This window comes from Aotus nancymaae, unplaced genomic scaffold, assembly GCF_030222135.1.
Source record: "Aotus nancymaae isolate 86718 unplaced genomic scaffold, 86718_ANA_hifiasm-v0.15.2.pri h1tg000006l, whole genome shotgun sequence".
Taxonomy (NCBI): Eukaryota; Metazoa; Chordata; class Mammalia; order Primates; family Aotidae; genus Aotus; species Aotus nancymaae.
The window spans coordinates 9441340-9459786 of NW_026988417.1; the positions used below are offsets into that span (position 1 = coordinate 9441340).

An 18447-nucleotide genomic window follows, 5' to 3' on the forward strand; every position below is an offset into this window, starting at 1 on the left:
GCCTTCTCGGCATGGGGTAGCTGATGTCTTGGGATGTCTCTGGAATATTTCTTCTAAGGTTCTTTTTTTCCCTTTTAATTAGCTGATTAAGAATTAATCACATGAATGATTAATCTGTATTGCTATTTATTTAAAATATTCGAATAAATTATTGATAAAATTGCTTGATAGGTAATTAATAAATTCAGACTCTTGTGGCGACAAGGCAAAGAGTAGGATGATAATTGGATGACCCAAAATTTAGATGTCACTAGTGAAAAACTCGTGTGTTGTTATCAATGCTCCTTTCATCATGAGCTAACAAGATTTGTTAGCAGTGGCACCCTCAGAATCCTATCTTCTCTCAGTTTCCATTTCCTAGTAGCTGCCAGTTAGGATGCCAGCCGTCCCTGATTTTATATAGAATGATGATAGCCAGGGGCAAATGAGGAAACAGAAGACTCACAGAAATCTAGGACTAAATATAAGAATTTTTTTAAAATGGAGATTTTTATGTTAAAGAATGTGAGGTTTGTAGTTTTGTAATCTCCACAGGAGAAATGAACAAATGATTCCACGTAAGAAGAACACTGAAAGATACTAAATTCCACTTTGATACTTTCCAGGAATGTCACATCCTGCGTCTTGGTTGATTTCCTCACAGTGTCCTCTCCAGCCTTGAAGGACCTCCGCTCCAGGAAGCCTGCCCTGATTTCCCAGTCAGAGATGATCCTGTGAATTTCCCCTGGCCTCCACCTGGCTTCTTTAGGAGTACAGTCACAATTTGTTGTATATTATCACTAGTCGGATACTTATTTCACGTTCTGCATTCACAGTGGTAACCAGCATGTGTACATTACTCACAGTTTAGTAACAGCCTTTCTTTCACATCTACAAAACAGCAGTAATAATGCCTCATATCAATTATATTTACTGTGGGTCAAGCATTAATTTGGGGCTTTACTTGGAGTATTTCATGTGATCCCCATGCAGCCCTATGAGACATGCAAAATTTCCCATTTTGCAGATGTGGAAATGGGCGCACACTATTGTAGACACTGCTGATAGTCTGTGGCAGGCATTTCATCATTTTTTTTTGCCTATATAAGTTAGCATAGGATACGTTCTGCTATGATAACAAACAAACAATAAAATCTGAGTAGGCTGGTAAAATAGGGATTTATTTCTTGCTCACACCACAGTCTGCTGCAAATCTGGTGACTCTTCCATCCTAAGGCCACATCTTTTTTTTTTTTTAAAGACGGAGTCTTATTCTGTCACCAAGGCTGGAGTGCAGTGGCATGACCACAGCTCACTACAGCCTCAACTTCCTGGGCTCAAGCCATCCTCCCACCTCAGTCTCCCAAATAGCTAGGACTACAGGTATGCACCACCATGTCTAGCTAATTTTTTTATCTTTGTAGAAATGGGGTCTCACTGTGTTGCTCAGGCTGGTCTCAAACTCCTGGCCTTAAGTGATCCTCCTGCCTCAGCCTCTGACAACACTGGGATTATAGGCATGGACCACCATGTCTGGCAAGCCCAGATCTTTCTGGAACATGTGTCCTCCAAGAACACGTATTCTGAGAGAGGTGGTGGATGCATACTGCTCTTAACTGCCTGCCAGGGGGTGCCCCATACTCCCTGTCACAGTCACAGGGCCCTGGCTGCACTGTAAGGAGGCTGGGAAAGAAACGTAGGAGCCAATTGATACTGGGTGAGCACAGACAAGTCTGCCAGCTCTGTTCAAGGTGATTGTGTGTCCTGCTAAGATGTTGCATGCCCCAGTCCTCCTCACACCCAGCAGTGGCCCAATTCTCATAATGAGACCTAAGTGAAAGTCAGCAGTCATTCTAGGAAAAAGCTTTGATGCTCTGGGCCAGGTGTGGTGGCTCACGCTGGCATTTTGGGAGGCCGAGGTGGGCGGATCACTTGAGGTCAGAAGTTTGAGACCAGCCTGACCAACATGGTGAAAACCCATCTCTACTAAAAATACAAAAAATTAGCTGGGCATGGTGGCACTGCCTGTAGTTCCAACTACTCGGGAGGCTGTGGCAGGAGAGTTCCTTGAACCCGGGAGTTGGAGGTTGCAGTGAGCTGAGATTGTGCCACTGCACTCCAGCCTGGGCGACAGAACGAGATTCTGCCTCAAAAAAAAGCTGTGCTACTCTGATATAAGCACTAACTCCTTCCTCCTCCACCTTCCCTTCTTTAGCTTTTTGCTTCCTTCCCAGAATACAGATGCTACCCTGGAGGGCGAGCTGCCAAAATGGGACGTGGATGCAGCAGCATGTGGACAAAAGACGCAATCTGAAGCTGGAGGAGTCACAGGATGGGAGCTGGACAGTGATGTTCCATAGAGGCCGTGCACAGGACTGCTCCCGTCCGCAGGGACACTGGTTGTTCTGTCCTGCTGTGCACCTAAGAGCAGCTGCCAAGTGGGAGCAGCCGCAGAGCTGGGGAGGGGCTCTGTGAACCAGGGCCCCTTATGGCTCCCATTGGGTTTGGCCAGTGGGAGACTTCAAGATACACCCCAGCCTCTCGCTCTGGGCTCCCACTCTTGGTGGGTACAGGTTCCGTCTCCTTGTGTCTGCAGGCCCAGCATGGGAAACAGCTTCCTTCTGAGCTACTTCCTGAGTGCTTCCACCCCTTCCTGCCTTCCCTAATCCTTGTGCCTCTCCAAAGGGTCCCTTCATTCAATTATCTTCAGTTTTACCCTTGGAGCTGCCATTCATTTGCTGCACACAAACAGGGACTGGTGGCTCACTGCTTCACAGGCAGCAACCGTACAACTGCAACTTGTCTTCCTGCATCTTTTGCCCTTTGGTCTTGACTGTGCATCTGAAATAACAAAGAACTTCCATCAGCGTTCAGTGTCAGGCAGAATTAATTTCAAGTCTTAACTTCCTGCAGGAGTTCAATCATTTGCCCCAAATTACCCGGCTGAAAATTGTCCATTTCATTGTCTGCTACATGTGGATAGCATCCACTCCTCATAGAACGATTGTGAGAATTGTAACGTTGACATATTTAGTTTAAAAAAAAAGTACAGGATGCCCAGTTAAATTTAATTTTCACATCAACAATGTTTTTAGTATGTCTGTGCAATATTTGGGATATACTTGTACTAAAAAAGTATCTATCTGATACTCAAATGTAACTGGATGTCCTGTATTTTATTATTTATTTATTTTTGTGATGGAGGGTCTCACTATGTTGCCCAGGCTGGTCTCAAACTCCTGGACTCAAGCGATCCTCCCACATAGTTGGGATTACAGGTGTGTGCCACCGCACCCAGCCTACCTTGTATTTTATCAGGCGAACCTAAATATCTGTGAAGTGCATAGCACATCGTCTGCATATTACTTAGCCTCTAGTTAATAGTAGCAGCTATTATTATAATTTGTAGTTCCCATATCCCTAGCCCCTAACCTAGCACAGTCCCTGACATAATGCTCAAAAAAACAGCAAAAATGATGAATAAAGAAATGAGTGAACAAAGGGAGAAACTGAAAACCACAGAGGCATTTTGTCTGTGGCAAAAGATGCCCAACTGGCAATGGCAGAGAAGAGTCTGGAACGTAAGTGTCCTTGATTCGAGCCCAGCGTTCCTTCCTCCGAACTGCGCTGGAAACAAAGTGAAGGGAACTGCCAGAAGAGGCAGGTGACCTGGGCATGGCGCCAGGTGGACCCCCAAAATTGCTGAAAACACCTTTTATCTTTTACCCATTCAATAATCACGTCCTTATTTTTAAGTAAGTTTAGATTACAGATCGGGACTGAAGCTTCATATCATGTTTGTATCATGGACATTTGCAGTTTTATATCAGTCTCAGCAATTTCATGTCAATCTCAGTAATCAAACATTTCTCCACTTTGTTTTCGCTGCAGAGTAACTGTATTGAGAAAATCTTGGTTCAGGCAGATGAGCACTTACAATTGATGAAGTATTTTTTAAAATTCACCTTGCAATCCAAGGATACTGTTAGTAGAGATGCCAGGAAAAATTATATTCCCAGATCTGCTCCAAAGCAACTCAAGCTTAGCAAGGCAAATTAATGTGCCAAGGACGTATTATATTAGAATTTGGCTCATGAACAGTGGGCTGGCTCTCCTCTGACCCCTGGAGCAATGGAGACATAGCTGGGCCTGGGGCCCCCTAACCCGGGGCTGCTAGCCTCCTACTCCAGCCACCTGCCCCTCCAAGGTAGATGTGCTCACATGACTAAGAGTTCCTCATAAAATGGGAGTGGATATGGTGAGTGTGCGGCCCTCAAGACTGCACGTGTGCCTCTGCCATGCTTTCTGCCTCTTCCTAAAACAAAATGTAGATACAACACCTCACCCTGGCAAACAAGACAGATGTGGGAAAGCATGAAGACACACACACCCAGGACCTGGAATGTTCATTTGGAAATGCAAGTTCTGTGAGTCCTATGGGTCCCTAACAGTTAAACAATGTTTCTGTCGACACTGGTGGTAATCTGGAGAAGTAAGATTTTTGAAAATACTTTCTGAACCTTGTCCACATTTGAAAGATCAGCAAAACTCAAGGAATCACTTTTTTTCAAATAATCAAAGAATGGTACAAAATTGTGCATAGATAAAAGATATGTTCAAAGTGGATTTTGACAGAGGGCAAAAGGTTCATTGATAGGGTTTCAGATTTCACAATGCATGAACCTTTAAGAACTTTTCACTTGTTGGATTTTGGTACAGTGCCAAGGATGAAAATCCAGTTCTCTGAAAATGCTACTCAAGTTCTTATCCCTTTTCCGACTGTGAATCTGTGGGAAACCAGATTTTCTTCATATATTTCAACTAAAACAATGTAGTGCACACATTGAATGGAGAAGCCGGGCATGAAAGAGATTTTCCAAGATGTAAAACAATGCTACTCTTCTATTGTTTTGAAGATTTTTCTTTAAAGTTTGCTATGATAACATGTTATGGGTTTATGAGTTGTAGGGACATTAATAAATGTTTAAAATTGTTTTGACTTTCCATTTTTGGTATAGTACATCTCCACATAACCAAAAGTTCTTTGGGTATTCAATAATTTCCTAGTGTCAAGAGTACCACACTGTACTAGTTTACAGCACAAAGGGGTTCCCAGCTCTCCGAGGTGCAGATACGATCCATTGTTCTCACAGGCTCGGGGTCAAATGCTGAACAAATTTTCCAATCCAACATTCTTTTGCTAACATAGTAATCATTTGAAGAAAAATCATTATGCTAAACAATTTGTCAGTTTGGTGATCAATACATTTTTGTTAATGCAGTGATTAGCAGTAAACGTAAATCCCCCTTTACAGCAGGGATTCGATTCCACCATATCCTGTCAGTGTGCACAGGTAAACACAAACATATTCACTTTTCAACAACTGATCAAATTGTTCAAATGCATGTTATCTACATGCTCATTTCACATGGGCGGTGCCCTAATGGAAACAGACTTTGTTATATATATCCCCAGGAGGCTCTTAGGAGCTAAGTCTTCTAGTTGAGCTGCTTCTTACCAAGAGGTCAGTGTGTCAGAGCTGGAAACAGAATCCCTTAGTCTGGCTTTCTTCTCACTACACTGCTTCCTCTAGGGTGAGTGTCAGGTCTCCAAGGCCCTAAGCTGGCCGATGAGCATGGGAGATGCCTGCACACTACCTTCCCTCTCCATCCACAAGTGTTGATCCTTGCTGGTCATTGCTAATTGACTTCAGTTCAATGTCTAGTTCCAGTGCAGCCTAGGGTCTTGGAATCCTGAAGTGCTCTAGGTAGCCAAAGCTCATCTGCAGAATGCAGCTGGTGTGCACGAAGGTATCACCCTGCCTTGAACGGAGCTGTGGAGGATTGGGTCCATCTGGGTCATGCCTGGGGTCCAGCTTCTCTCCTCTCCCAAAATGACTCCAATTGGTGCTCAGGCTTGTGATCACGGATTACCAACAAACAATTAGCTTGAAAATGCTGCCTGCATTCTTTTCTCTCCAGGGATTAAAAAAATGGCTTATTTTTAGTTTTCTATTTGAAAGCTTACTTGTGAGTATACACATCTTCCTCCTTGAAACTGATGGAGATCCTGGGTAGAGATATTTTTAAGCCTTTAATTTCACTACATGAAACAGGTACTCTCCCCTCTGCAATGGACCTTACAAGGTCCTCAGGGCCTTCCTTGTTTGTACCTTCTCAGTCTGTGGCTTTTTTTTTTCACAAATGGAACCATTCTTTACCATTTTTGTCATTCTGAGAAACATTCCTGTTTGTGTGACTAAATTCAGTATTTTCTTGAATTCTTATGGTTTTATTGTCTAAAGTTAAAACTTTGATCTTTTAATTTAGTCTGCTATAAGGATAAGGTAAGTAAGACTCTTGTCACCCAGTTTTATCATCACCATTTACTGTATGATTCACCACTCCCATTGATTTGAAAAGCAGAGGTCGCTGTGAGCAGAGATTGTGCCATTGCACTCTCGCCTGGGCAACAAGAGCGGAAAGCTCTCAAAAAAAAAAAAAAAAGATACCTTGCTCCTAACCCAAAATACACATAGAAACAATGCAGACTTTAAGAGGCAGCCCCAGCTTCAGATGTTATAGACTAACATTTTATTACCTGACTTTTCTAAGAAGCAGTATAATTAAATCCTTCAAAGCGTTTTTTAAAACTGGGATTGCAAATTTAGACTTCATAATTGTTACAAAAGTACAAAAGGCACTTTCAAAGAACAGTGCCTTTCACTTTGCAATTAATGTGGATGTTTGGGAACTTAGTTTTTAACATCTAATGCATGCTATTCCTTATGTGAAAGCTATACAGGCTGCTAAGAATTTGGGAAGCAGATGGGATGTAGACATCATCTGGTCCAGTGTTGTCAGTTGACAAAGAAATTTAGACCCAGAGAAGGGATGTGACCTAGGTCACAGGGTGACCAGTGGTTCGGCTGGGAATAGGAACCAAGGGTTCCAGCCCCTTCTCTGGGGCTTCCCTTCCCCCCACACAATGGGTCTGACAATCGTGGATTCCAAACATTTCCTGCCTGAGTCTGTGGGCTAGTGAGACCCCTAAAGCTAAAAGAATCCCACAGAGGTTCCTCCCCACGCAGCTGCCCCACGTACCCCCATCACACAAAGTCAGTGATCCACAATGAAGAGAAAAGATATTTAATTATTTCTCAGGCTAATCTCTTAAAGCGCTCAGTGTTTTCACAAGTGCAAGGGAGGGATTGTTCTCAGCCAATATTTACCAGTGATTCCGACACACGCAAAAACACTCCCAATCACGGTGCTTTATACTTACTTTTAATTTCTGCACTGAAAAAGAAAAGATAAAAACGATGACAGATTAGTTTACAGTGACTTCATCTTTGCCCTTAAATTAACCTTTGCTCCTGGGAGCAGAAGAAGGAGAAAGACAGGAGAACATCAAAGCATGATGGTGAAACAGTGACCAGGACACTTCAGTCTGGCTAACGAGGGTTCTAAAAACCTGAACACGGTGCCGTCAAAGCACTAGTTTGTAAACACTGACAGGCAACAGTTAAAATACATTAAAAAAAAAAAAACAAAAACCCACAATTCCATTCTTAAAATCAAGCACAAAATCTGACAATGAAACATATCCAGGGGTTGTGTGTCCCCATCTGATCTGGAGGTGGCTCTCCGAAGGCAGCCACACGGTGTGAGTCACACGCTAGGAAGAGACAGACATCTGCTCAACACAGAATTCCGGCTTTGCTGAACTGCAACGCATATTCCCTCTTCTCACTAGTACAGAAATGTTCTGCAGGTAGGAACGTGAGAGCCCCAGTTCATTCACCTGTACAACGTCCCCTGACCAACAGTGAGAGAGAGCCACGGCGGGGCCGGAGGCTCTGTGTGCTTTGGAGGCTACTGCTTCTGGAATGTTCTGCATTCTCAAGGTTTGGTTGGGCCGTGGGTTTTAGTTACGCTCCACACATTGTTTAAGTGCTCGCTTTATTTTTCATGTGCAAACTGTTCCTGTCTAAAGCTTTCAGAAGAACGTGTACAGACACCCTGGAGACGAGGGTCATGACGGGGCCCTACTGCCTCTTGCGGTGGGGCAGGGGCAAGGGGGCGCGTCACAGAAATAGAGAAATGACATGTTCCACTGCAGTTAATAAACTCTAGTCCCTGATTAGGTCCGTTCAGAGGCGGGGGTGGGGCTCCTCAGTAGGTGATTGTCCACTCCTTGACAGAGGCATCGTGAGAGGTGGTGACCAGCGTGTGCTCGTCCAGCCAGGCCAGGCTGCTGACATGGTGCAGCCGGTGTGCATCTGAGAAGAAAGGGTGCAATTTAACAAAAAGCCAAACTTCTCCACATCTATGTACATCTTGGACTAGGAAGATGGAATGACCTGTGCCTAAATCATCACAGGGCCCCCAAGAAAATGGCTCCGAGTCGTTATAACTCAGGAGTCTGGCAGGGTGGCAGTGGGGCTGAATTCTCCACCTGGCACTGCTGATCCCCAGGGCCGGGCACCTCTTTTTGTGCTGCAGGGTAATTAGCGGCATCCCTGGCTCCACCTACAGACGCCAGTGGCTACGCCTCTCCAAGTCTTGAGAACCAAGTTCCAAAAGAGTGAAATAACAATTTCTTCTTATGTATAAAAGCGATGACATGCAGACAACACACAAAGCACTAGGCTGTATCCGTATGGTATTAAAATGGGCGGGGCATGACAACCAAAAAAAGGGTGGAAAACATAGAACTGGGGGCCACTGACTTTCCCCTCTGTGAGTCACACTATGGGTGACCAGATTCCTGATTCCCCATCATCTTGCCTCTTCCCACCCGAGATGCCAACAGTGAGATGGTGCCCATGCACTCAGGGCTCCTGTGGTTGACTTTGCCCACAAAGCCCAGGGAGGGTCCCAGCTGCAGGCAAGGGGGTTCCCACCAGCTCTCTGCTCTAGGTGTGCAGCCCCGCCTAGACAGGATCAGATTCAGCACACCCCACCTGGCACGGCATGTGCCCTGATGCAGGAAGCCTTAGCCTGAGGGTGGCGGGTGGCACAGGTGCCTGGGAGCTCCTGCAACCACCAAGCATGACTTGACAGTGAAGCCAGGCTTTAGCACTCTGTTCGCATCACCAGGCTGGCTCTTTTCCAGGTGCAGAACTCAACTATGTGCATGAGAGCCTGACGCCGAGGTCACTTCATGTTTGGTGGCCTGTGACCACATAGTGAAGACACAGACCCTGACCTACTCTCTACCTGACTAGCTCTTGCTATGTATTTTTTCTGGATCCATTTCATTCATGACTTGTCTGATTCTCACTACTTGTTTGATGTCGATCGCCTTATAAACCAGGACGACAGTGAAATCTGCTTTGCGTCTCCGCTGGACTGGGCTGCCTTCCCCCTTTGTCTGCCCCCCACCTGCAGCCTGCAGCTGGGGAATGAGCTCTGCAGGTGGACTCACACATTTTTAAATAGGAAAAGAGCCCATTAATGTTTAACACAAAAGGATGTCTTCAAGGAAAATGGATGAGGGGACCTGACTGCACCAGGAGGAGGACAGTAGGGAGGCACTGGGGCGGGGAGGGTTTGGACAGCACAGAGCTGCCTCCCCACACTCGGCCACTTGAGGACATCACAACCCCCACAGGGAGAAATGATGACATGCAGGGCTAAAAAAAATCTACTGTTACAAATAATTTCACCTGTTTCCTTTTGAAATGTGGCCACCAGAAAATTTCAATGTCCACATGAGGCTCACAGTAGACACTGGACGTGGCTATCTTAGGGACAGGGAGACCCTGGTGTCCCAGGTGGGATTTAAGGGGTGGGAAGGGGAAGGGAAGATGTCATGAGTGAGGCCTTCACTCAGCTGAGTACGTGTCCTGTGCGTGAGGCCCACGTGCTCCCACTGGGAACACAAAGCAGCCTGTGGTCCCTCAGTACGGCCAGCAACACAGCTGGTGTTTGCTGGAGGGAAGGAGACCCACACCTCTTCTGGGCCACCTGCCTAGAAGCACAGAGGCTCCTCAGCCTTGGGAACGCAGCCAGGGAGACAGCCTGTGAAGTGGCCAACGGAGCCCCGGGCCATGGGCAGTCACTGCCAAGGCCTGGGGGAGGAAGTCACCTTGGATCTTGACTCTGGTTTCTGGGTCACTCAGGGTCCAGACGTACACCATCATGTCCATGCCTCCAGAGGCAAAGTGTTCATTGTCTGGGGACCAGGCCAGGCAGACGATTTTTGCATGGTGTCCATAAAAAACATTGTTCTCCTAATTGCAGGTTGAAAACAAGAGAGGTGGCAGGTCAGGTTCAGGCCAGGGTTGCCCGTATCACCTCGCTTACCCCTCATGTCGACAATGAGGACCCAGGTTTCTCAGGCACTAACTCTATGCTAGCGACCCCTACAAACCCACTAACTCCCCAGAAGCACGGCACGAGGCACCTGCTACTTGTGGAAGCGAGAAAGCTACAGCTCAGACAAGGTCAGCTCAAGGTCACCAAGTCACGATCGCCTTCCACTGCCACCTGCACCAACCAGCACGGGGACAGAGGAGCCCGCTGCCCACTCACCGAGTAGCCGTCAGCGACACTGAACACTGTGACCACTTTGCTGGCGTCGCACACGGCAAGGAAGGCGCCGTCGTGGGAGTAGGCCACGTCGGTCACAGGGCCCTTGGCCTCTAGGAGCTTGTCCTCATCCTTCAGCGTGGTACCCAGGATGGAGTACAGGCGGACGTTGCCATCCTACGGCAGGGACAGAGAGGAAGTGAGCCACCACCAAACACAGATGCACCACACCCACCCTTTGTGAAGGGAGGGGTTGAGGGCTTAAGAAAATGTGCCTCTCTGACTGTTACTCTGCTGGGTGCATGTCAGGCGCTGGGCATGGCTCTTCCCGTGGATAGGCCTGAAACCTACGCAGCTCTATGAAAACGGCTGTTGGTACGGGCACCGCTGGTCTCCTGAGGCCCTCAAGCTGGCTGGTGGAGGAAGCTACTCCATGCGCAGGTCACATCGGCACCTGACCTGAAGGACCCAGTAGCACGTAGAGCCGCCTGGCCCCTAGCACGGAGGGCACTGCCACACCTGCTGCAGGTCTGGGTGATCAAAGGGCTGCCCTCTTGGGCTGGGGAGGGGAAACGAGCTCTTCTCTAAAGCACTCAGGACTTGGCCAGGCAGACTGTGACCGTGCCACAAACACAAGTTCAAGGGCATGAGAATTACACCGAAGCAGAACTCATGGGAAACTGTAAAATTCGTTAGTACTGCACCCTGAAGATGTCAGGAAATTCTTGTCAGTCTTCATTCAATCTACGAGCCGAGCCCAGCCCCAGGGGACACCATTCCTGTTCCTTCATTTCCTGACCTGCTGCCCTCTTGCTCCCCCTGCCACTCACGGCGCTGGCTTTCAGGCCCAGCTGTCCCCTCCTCAGAACTCCCCCCACCTCACCGTCCACAGTCTTGTGGGTACCTGGGCAGTGAAGTGGGGGGAGTGCTAAGGAGGGCAGGGGAAGGCTCCAGCTCTGGGTGGCATGAGGTGGCTGGGCCCCAGAGCAGGTCCCTCACCCCCGGCCCCACCCTTCCCCTGCCTGACCCCTCACCTTCCCTGAGACAGCTCTGGTACTCACACAGTGCATGCTGTCCCCAGATCACCCAGACACCAAGGACAGAGAGCACAGGGGAGAGGAAAGTGCCTTACCGCACCCCCAACCGCCACCGTGTCCCCGCCTGGGTGCACTGCCACAACTTCAGGCTCGTAGCCGGGGCTGTCGATACTGAAGCACTTCCTCTGATCCTTCAGCAGGACGATCTGCGGCACACATGAGCAGCGGGTCAGGGCGGTCCAGCCCTTCGGGACAAAGCCTAGGAGGAGGGGTGTGCCCCTGTCGGGGCTCAGTGGAGCTGGGTTTGGCTCTGTCCCCAACCTCTTTGCAGGGCCATCCAGGGCTCTGAGCCACACCACCTGGGCTCAGTCCCAGCCTTGTGACCCTCAGTCAAGTGGGGCAGGAAACACAATGAACTGTGACCATCGCCATCATCACTACATTACTACCACGGCTGTCACCACAGCACCGGCTCCTGGAAAGTCACCTGGCCTCTGAACTTTAGTCCCTCCAGTCAGTGAGGGAAATAAATGCACTCTGCTGAACAGCACTGCTAGGCGTCAGGAGGATGGGAGCACAGTGGGGCAGGGGGCGCGATAAGGCCTCCAAGCAACAGTGCAAAAGAGTATGGCACTTGGGATTCTAGGTTCTGGCTTCTCAAGACAAAAGAAAGAGCCAGCGGTCCACAGCTAGTGGTCCTCCTACAGCCTAGGAACAGTAGGAGAACCCTGTGGCACCCGGCTGTGGAGCATCCGCCTAACTCCGGCGACTGGAAGTGGAGCTGGGACACTCAAGTCCACAGAGGCACTCTGCTCCCCACAGGAGCATGATTCCCGGGAGGACGGATAGCAGGGCAGCACAGTGGCTGGGAGGCTGGTGCCTACTTCCTGGGGCCTGGGTTGCTGCTCCTGATGCCCCAAGCCCAATGGGAAGTGTGCACCCCTCGTGGTGGCCGCCACACCAGCCCCGTACTGTGTTTACTCCTGACCTGCTTGGTGAGAGGGCAGGAGACCGTCCTCAGCATGGGCTGAGCCACGCTGGTTGGCCCTCAGAACTGCCAGGGTGCCAAGTACTTGGGTGTCCGGCTGCAGAGTGGACGCCCCCATGGCACACTGCTGACCGGGCAGTGCTCCGAAGACGGACAGACCGAGGCTTGACCCCAGCACAGCTGCTTGCTGGATGAGGGGACGGTCCAGAACCGTCCTGGGCCTCATTAGCCAGTGGTGCCTAGCTATTGTGAAGATGAGTCAATGTTCAGGGTAAGGACAAAAACAAAAACAGCAGCGACAGCCCCTGGGCACGTGCCAGCACTCTGCTGCGAGTGTTCCAGCCCCAGAGGGCAGGGATCAGGTTCTCCATTTCACGGAGGAGAAAACGGGGCACACAATGCTTATGCTGTGCACTCGAGGCACCAGCTCCCACAGGCTGAGCCAGGACTTGCCGAGACTCCAAGCCTCGGCCCCCACACTGGACCTTTGCCTCTGTTATGTGCAGCAGAGGCTCTGCAGCGAGGGCCCGCCTTTTTCTGTCTCCCCTCCTGGTCTAGTCTTCTGATTCTAACTTACTTGTCTGTTCTCAGAGTGGCCATCATCTGTGAGTTTCGCCTTTATCCCAATGAGCCCCTACCCAAGCCATCAGCTGTCATGAAGATAGGCAGCCCCCGCCCCTACCCTGTGGGCTTGCTTCCACGTGGACTGTGGGGTGTATGAGGATGAATGGTAGCAGCGCCCATTCATCCTACTACTGCTATTGAAGGTGCACCTGTGTCATCTGCTTGGCTCTGGGGTGGCCTTACCTATCCACAGGTGAAGAATGAAGGCCTAAGCATTGGCCCGAAGCTTCGTCTGACACGAGACTTGAACCTGGTTGTTTCCTGATCTAAAACCCCAGGCCCCTCCCAGCACCCTCCTGACCCTTTGACTGGTGACAGGGAGCACTGCAGAAGATTCTGACCCCGAGTGGAGGTTCTAGATGCCCTGGGAGCAACAGATGAGTAACAGCAGATCACAGAGAAAACCGCCTGTCCCCTCTGCATGCTACAACCCTACCAGGGTACTTTCTAACTCCCTGGAGGGCAGGTGCCCGCTGGGCCCCTGTCTGAACGTCCTCGTGAGATCTTTACTCTCAGCCTCAGGGAAGGGGTGGCCTATCATGACCACAGCTTTACAGACGAGGAAACCTGGGCCTGGAGACACAGGGCGCTCTGCCCTAGGCCTTACCCGTTCACCCACAAAAGCCCCGTGTGCAGATCCCTTGGCTGGCAAGAGCCCTGCTGTACAGAGAAGCTGCTTTGTAGCATTTCCCCCAGGCCCTGAGGTGCTCCGTGTGCGGATTCTCCCCCACCCCCACTGGCTGTCCAGGTCATCTGCAATAATTACTTGGCAGGGAGTTCGTGTTATCTAGGACACAGAGAAATCCATTCTCCCTAAAGCAATTAAGTTCACAGGGCGAAGGAGGGGCGGAGGGTCCTGAATGCAGCTTTCTTTAGCAGGGCTTGCCACTTGTGCCAATGGTTGCTCCTTGCCTTCCCCAGTCTACATGCCAGCAAGCCTAGGCCCGCCAACAGATAGTATCTTGTGCAGAGCAGAATTCTGTATAAAGTGGGTTAGGCCTGGATCTCAGTAAAGGGTGCTTTGCTCCAGAAACTCCGAAGGCAAAGGTGTGCAGGTGACCCCGCTGCCTGGAGTGAGAAGCCAGGCTGGGGAGTCAGGTGCCACCTTCTGCAAGCCGGAAAGCCCCAGGCTGCTCTGGGCCTCATCCTCCTCAACTGTAAGAGGAACCAAGATGGTGTGAGGAGGCTTATATGTACTTCCTCTTAATCACCTGGATCTGTGAGTACTGGGGATGGAAAACTAAGGTTCAGAGAGGGTGAGGTAAATGCATGAAGTCACACAGCTCAGAACGCAGCAGGGCTGGGATCTGAACAGGAGCAAAGGCAGGCCCACCCCAAGGAGCCTCTCATAGACCTCACAGGCCGAAGGGCACGCAGCGTGGTCTGAGGCTTACAGACAAACCCCACCTCTGCCCGCTGACGAGCTGTGACTTTGGGCAACCAACTTACCCATTCTGTGCCTCCACTTCTTCATCTGTACAAGAGGCAGGATGGTGGTGAGGATTAAATATGTGAGCTCCCTTACTGCAGCGCAAATGAGCGCTCAAGAAAAACACTGGCTAGAGCAATTGTCAAATGGGACCTGAGTAGAATTCAGCAAGCAGGTAGCACACAGCCGCAAGCTCCGACCCAAACAGAGGCAGGTTCCTACCTGCCCGATGCACACGACCACGGCGTATCCGCCGGGGCCCACAGCAATGCACTTTGGCTGAACATCCAGTTTCACGACTCCTTGTCCACTGTTAGAGAGAAAGGAAGCACGTTACTTCGACGATGCAGCAGCTCAGTGGAGGTATTCACATACATTCACCGTTAAACCACAGCAATGCTGCTACTTAGGAGAAGACAATTCTACTACCATCTATATTGAAGGAAAGACTTGCTAAAATATGGGATAGGGGCAAAAAAAAGACCCATGACTCTGGTGCAAAGAGATGATAAATCATGATGGGGGCCTGGGAGTGGGGAAGGAGTGGAGATGCCAGCGCAGGCCATTACTTATGCTCATGTTTGTCTGTGGTCAGCCCTCACTCTGCCCAGTTTGGCTTTTGTCGCCATGTCTGCCGACTAAAGACTCTGGAGTTCACTGGGCACAGACAGAATTGAGTTTTGCGCCCCAAAATGGAAGGGTAACTTTTAAGAATCCATTACCTTTAATGGGTGAAAATCACATTATCTTTAGCCTTGGCCAATTGCTTTCAAAACTTGTCCTGGAAAGACTCACACGCACAAATTTCTTGAAAACTGAGATCATTAAGGAAACTTCTGCATCACTGGGCCAAGTGTGGCGTCCCCAAAGGCTGTGCAGCAAGGTCCTCAGGCCAAGGCTGGCTCTGTAAGGGCCTTGCCTTGGGTTATCTGGCCCAGGAAGACGTTTAGGTTACCACAGGGCAGTAGAAAGAGGACCAGGGCCCAGGTGCCTGGCTCTAGGGCCGCTTCTGCCACTTATCGGGAGGCCCAATTTACCTACAGATGCCCAGGCAGGCAGGGCCTCTGCGTCAAGGAGGGCACACCTGCTCAGAGCCGTGTGCTGGACCTGGTGCCAGCCATCTATCAACAGGACCCAGGAGTCCCTGCCTCTCAGGCAACACGACCTAGGCAGGATTACCAGGTAACAACGGGGTCTACACAAGAAGTGTAGGGGCAGAGGAGGGGTCAGTCCTGGGCATGGGGACACTGGACATGCAGAGGCCTTGTCAGGGCCTGAAACACTTCCCTTTCAAGCCTTTCCAACTGCATTTAGGACTTCAGATCACTTACAAACAGCTACTCTCCTAGTTCTACTGACCGCCAATCAAAGGCACAAGAACAAAAACAGATAAGACGTTCTTTTAACCAGATCACCGTGTGCCCGTCTTACCCTTGAGCAGAAGGGGGATGCTGTCTTGTACTCAGCACATGCCCTGTGCCAGGCTCACCTAACCCACAATGGTCTGAGGCAGGCTCCACTGTACTCGCCTTTACTGATGGGGAAGGGAAACAGAAAGAGACCGCAGCAGGTTCCTGAAGAACGGGGCTGTGACCTGCTGCCCCTGCTTCCAGGGCAGGGTCCACACCTAGTCATCATCCGTGGGCAAGAACATTACCCAGACCACCTGGGTCTATAAGAGTGCTGGGCTCAGGACTCAACAACCGGAGAACAATGCTGGGACAGGGTGGGAGAGATGACAGGAGCAGGTGAGGCGCCCTCAAGAACAGGAACTGCTGGTGGCGAAAGCCCTCCGTGGGAGCTGAGGGTCATCCGGGAGCCCCGCAGAGCTGAGCGCTCTCACCTGTAGTCCCGCAGCGCGAGGTTGGTGTACCGCACGGTGTCGTCCATGCTGCAGCTGATGAGCTGCCCCGACTCGTCCACGGTCATCCTGGACACCTGGTTCGTGTGGCCTTTCCCAGCGAAGGAGTCATTCTCCCCTGTCTCTGAATCCCAGTAATGTACAGTGGGGGTTAAGGAAAAGCCCGGCTTCCAGGACTGTTGGGTGTTCTTAGGTGTGGCTTCAGTAATAAGATTCTACATTTACATCAACAAATGAGAATCTATCGTAAATGGAGAAAACCATTTCCCCTGGGAAGCTGGCAGTGTCCACAGCTGACCAGTTCCCTGAAGCGGTATCTGAGGTATGGGTGCACCACCCAGAGACTGGATGAAGCAGAAAAGGAGCCGTGCTGTAGGCCCGCGGGGAACCAGCAAGCTGGGGACGCTCCAGGGCCTCCTCTGCCACTAGCTGTGACGGGGCCTTGGGCAGGCGTACCCCTCTACCCCTACATTTCTTTACATTTGGGGGGTGGAGGGTGGCATGTCTGCCCTCCTCTCCCAGCACTGTGGGGAACTCCCTGGGTCCTGGACAGTCCCTCTGGGAGGTACGGCACATGCAGACCAGAGCTGTTCACACAAAAGGCAGTTTCCAACGCAGCATGGTGGTCAGGGAGGGCAGCAGAACAACGCACAGCGCATGCCTTCACCAGCAACGTGTGGGTGCCCCTGCCCAGGCACTCTGCAGATGGCGGCTCCAGGGTTCAAGACAGCCCCAAGAGCAGCGTGTCACCAGCTCCAGGCCATGCAGGAAAAGTTCAACAGAAGCCCCCATCACCAGGGAGAAACCAGGACTCATTTACAGAAACCTAGATAAGGACTTTTAAGGGGGAACAAACACCTCCAGGGAACATGACCGAAGGGCCACAAAGCATCTCACAGGAGCACTGGCACCGGCTCTGCAGACCACAGGCGGCGTGACTCTGGGGAGGGCACTTCAGCTCACTGAGCTCCAGTTTTCTCATTTTTTAAAAAAGGGGACCCAACTTAAGGGTGTCCAGGTACTTGTGAATTCTAATAATCAAGAATCCCACCGTGTGGAGTAGGGACAAGGCTGGCGCCAGCTGGCATCTACAAGGAGAGTAGCAGCCAAGTTCAGAGACGTCAAGCCACACACTCAAGGCTGCACAGCAAGAAGGGACTGACCAGGTCAGAGCTGCCCGTGGCTTTCCTCAGCGTGAGCCCTGGAGCTGCCAGGTCCCCATGTGCAGACATGCCACCCCTAGGGGCCACACTGGTCAGAAGAGCGTGTGGCTGTGGCTGCAGCTGGAGCCACCTGGCTGGCCTGGCCTCTGGCACCTTGGGAACAGGAAATTCCCCTCCACAGCCAGTGGCTCCAGAGCCAGCTCTGTGAGTCAAAGGATATTAATGTGTCCATCGTGGCTCCCGGAGTAGATGTAGGACTTGCCGCCGTTTTTATGCACCGTCAGACACTGGATCGATTTACTGTGACCCTGTGGAGGAGACGCGCCGGTCAGGTAAGCTGAGGACATGCCGACCTGCCCTCCGCCACCCACTTTCCACCAACTAAGCCTCTGGGTATAACAGAGGGGGTGGACGCACCTCCACCCATGGCAGTGCAGGTGTGCCGAGGCCCCAGAGCCCCAGCTGTCTGAATGCATGGCCCACGAGCCCTAAGTAACCTTTCCGGAGTTACCCAGTCACCTACAGACCCTGCCCTTCATTCCCCTCCCTCCAAGTTAACGATCCCAGACCTGGGCCTGGACGTGGTCTGACCAAAGCCCAGCACCTGAGCATCTCACATGGCAGACATGTGGCCTGCACCCAGCTGACCAGCACCTATAAGGGTGGAGGCCATAAGGGCATCAATCCAGGAGGCCTTGGCTTCAGGCCCTGGCTTCTGAGGCTGCTTCTCTCTCCCTCCCCAGGAACGCTGGCCCTGCTGAGGGCAGGGTTCTCTCCGACCACTGTAAAAGCCCAAGGCTGTCTGCGAGCACTGCCGCCCCCACCCTAAC

General features: G+C 50.7%; 1 protein-coding gene across 2 annotated transcripts in view; it reads right to left on the reverse strand.

Moving 5' to 3' along the window:
* Window positions 1-7112: 7112 nt before the first annotated feature.
* WDR1 (WD repeat domain 1) overlaps window positions 7113-18447 on the reverse strand; it is a 43471-nt gene continuing 32136 nt past the window's right edge. Inside the window, exons 9-15 of one of the 2 annotated variants that reach the window (XM_064365684.1) lie at window positions 17836-17925; window positions 16437-16591; window positions 14816-14903; window positions 11648-11758; window positions 10519-10692; window positions 10073-10217; window positions 7113-8261 (exon numbers count right to left, since the gene is read on the reverse strand). In XM_064365684.1, the coding sequence (XP_064221754.1) occupies window positions 8155-8261; window positions 10073-10217; window positions 10519-10692; window positions 11648-11758; window positions 14816-14903; window positions 16437-16591; window positions 17836-17925 (870 nt within the window). In that variant the 3' untranslated portion in view covers window positions 7113-8154. Of the gene's footprint in view, window positions 8262-10072; window positions 10218-10518; window positions 10693-11647; window positions 11759-14815; window positions 14904-16436; window positions 16592-17832; window positions 17926-18447 lie in introns of both variants that reach the window. The other variant, XM_064365692.1, reaches the window with a different exon arrangement.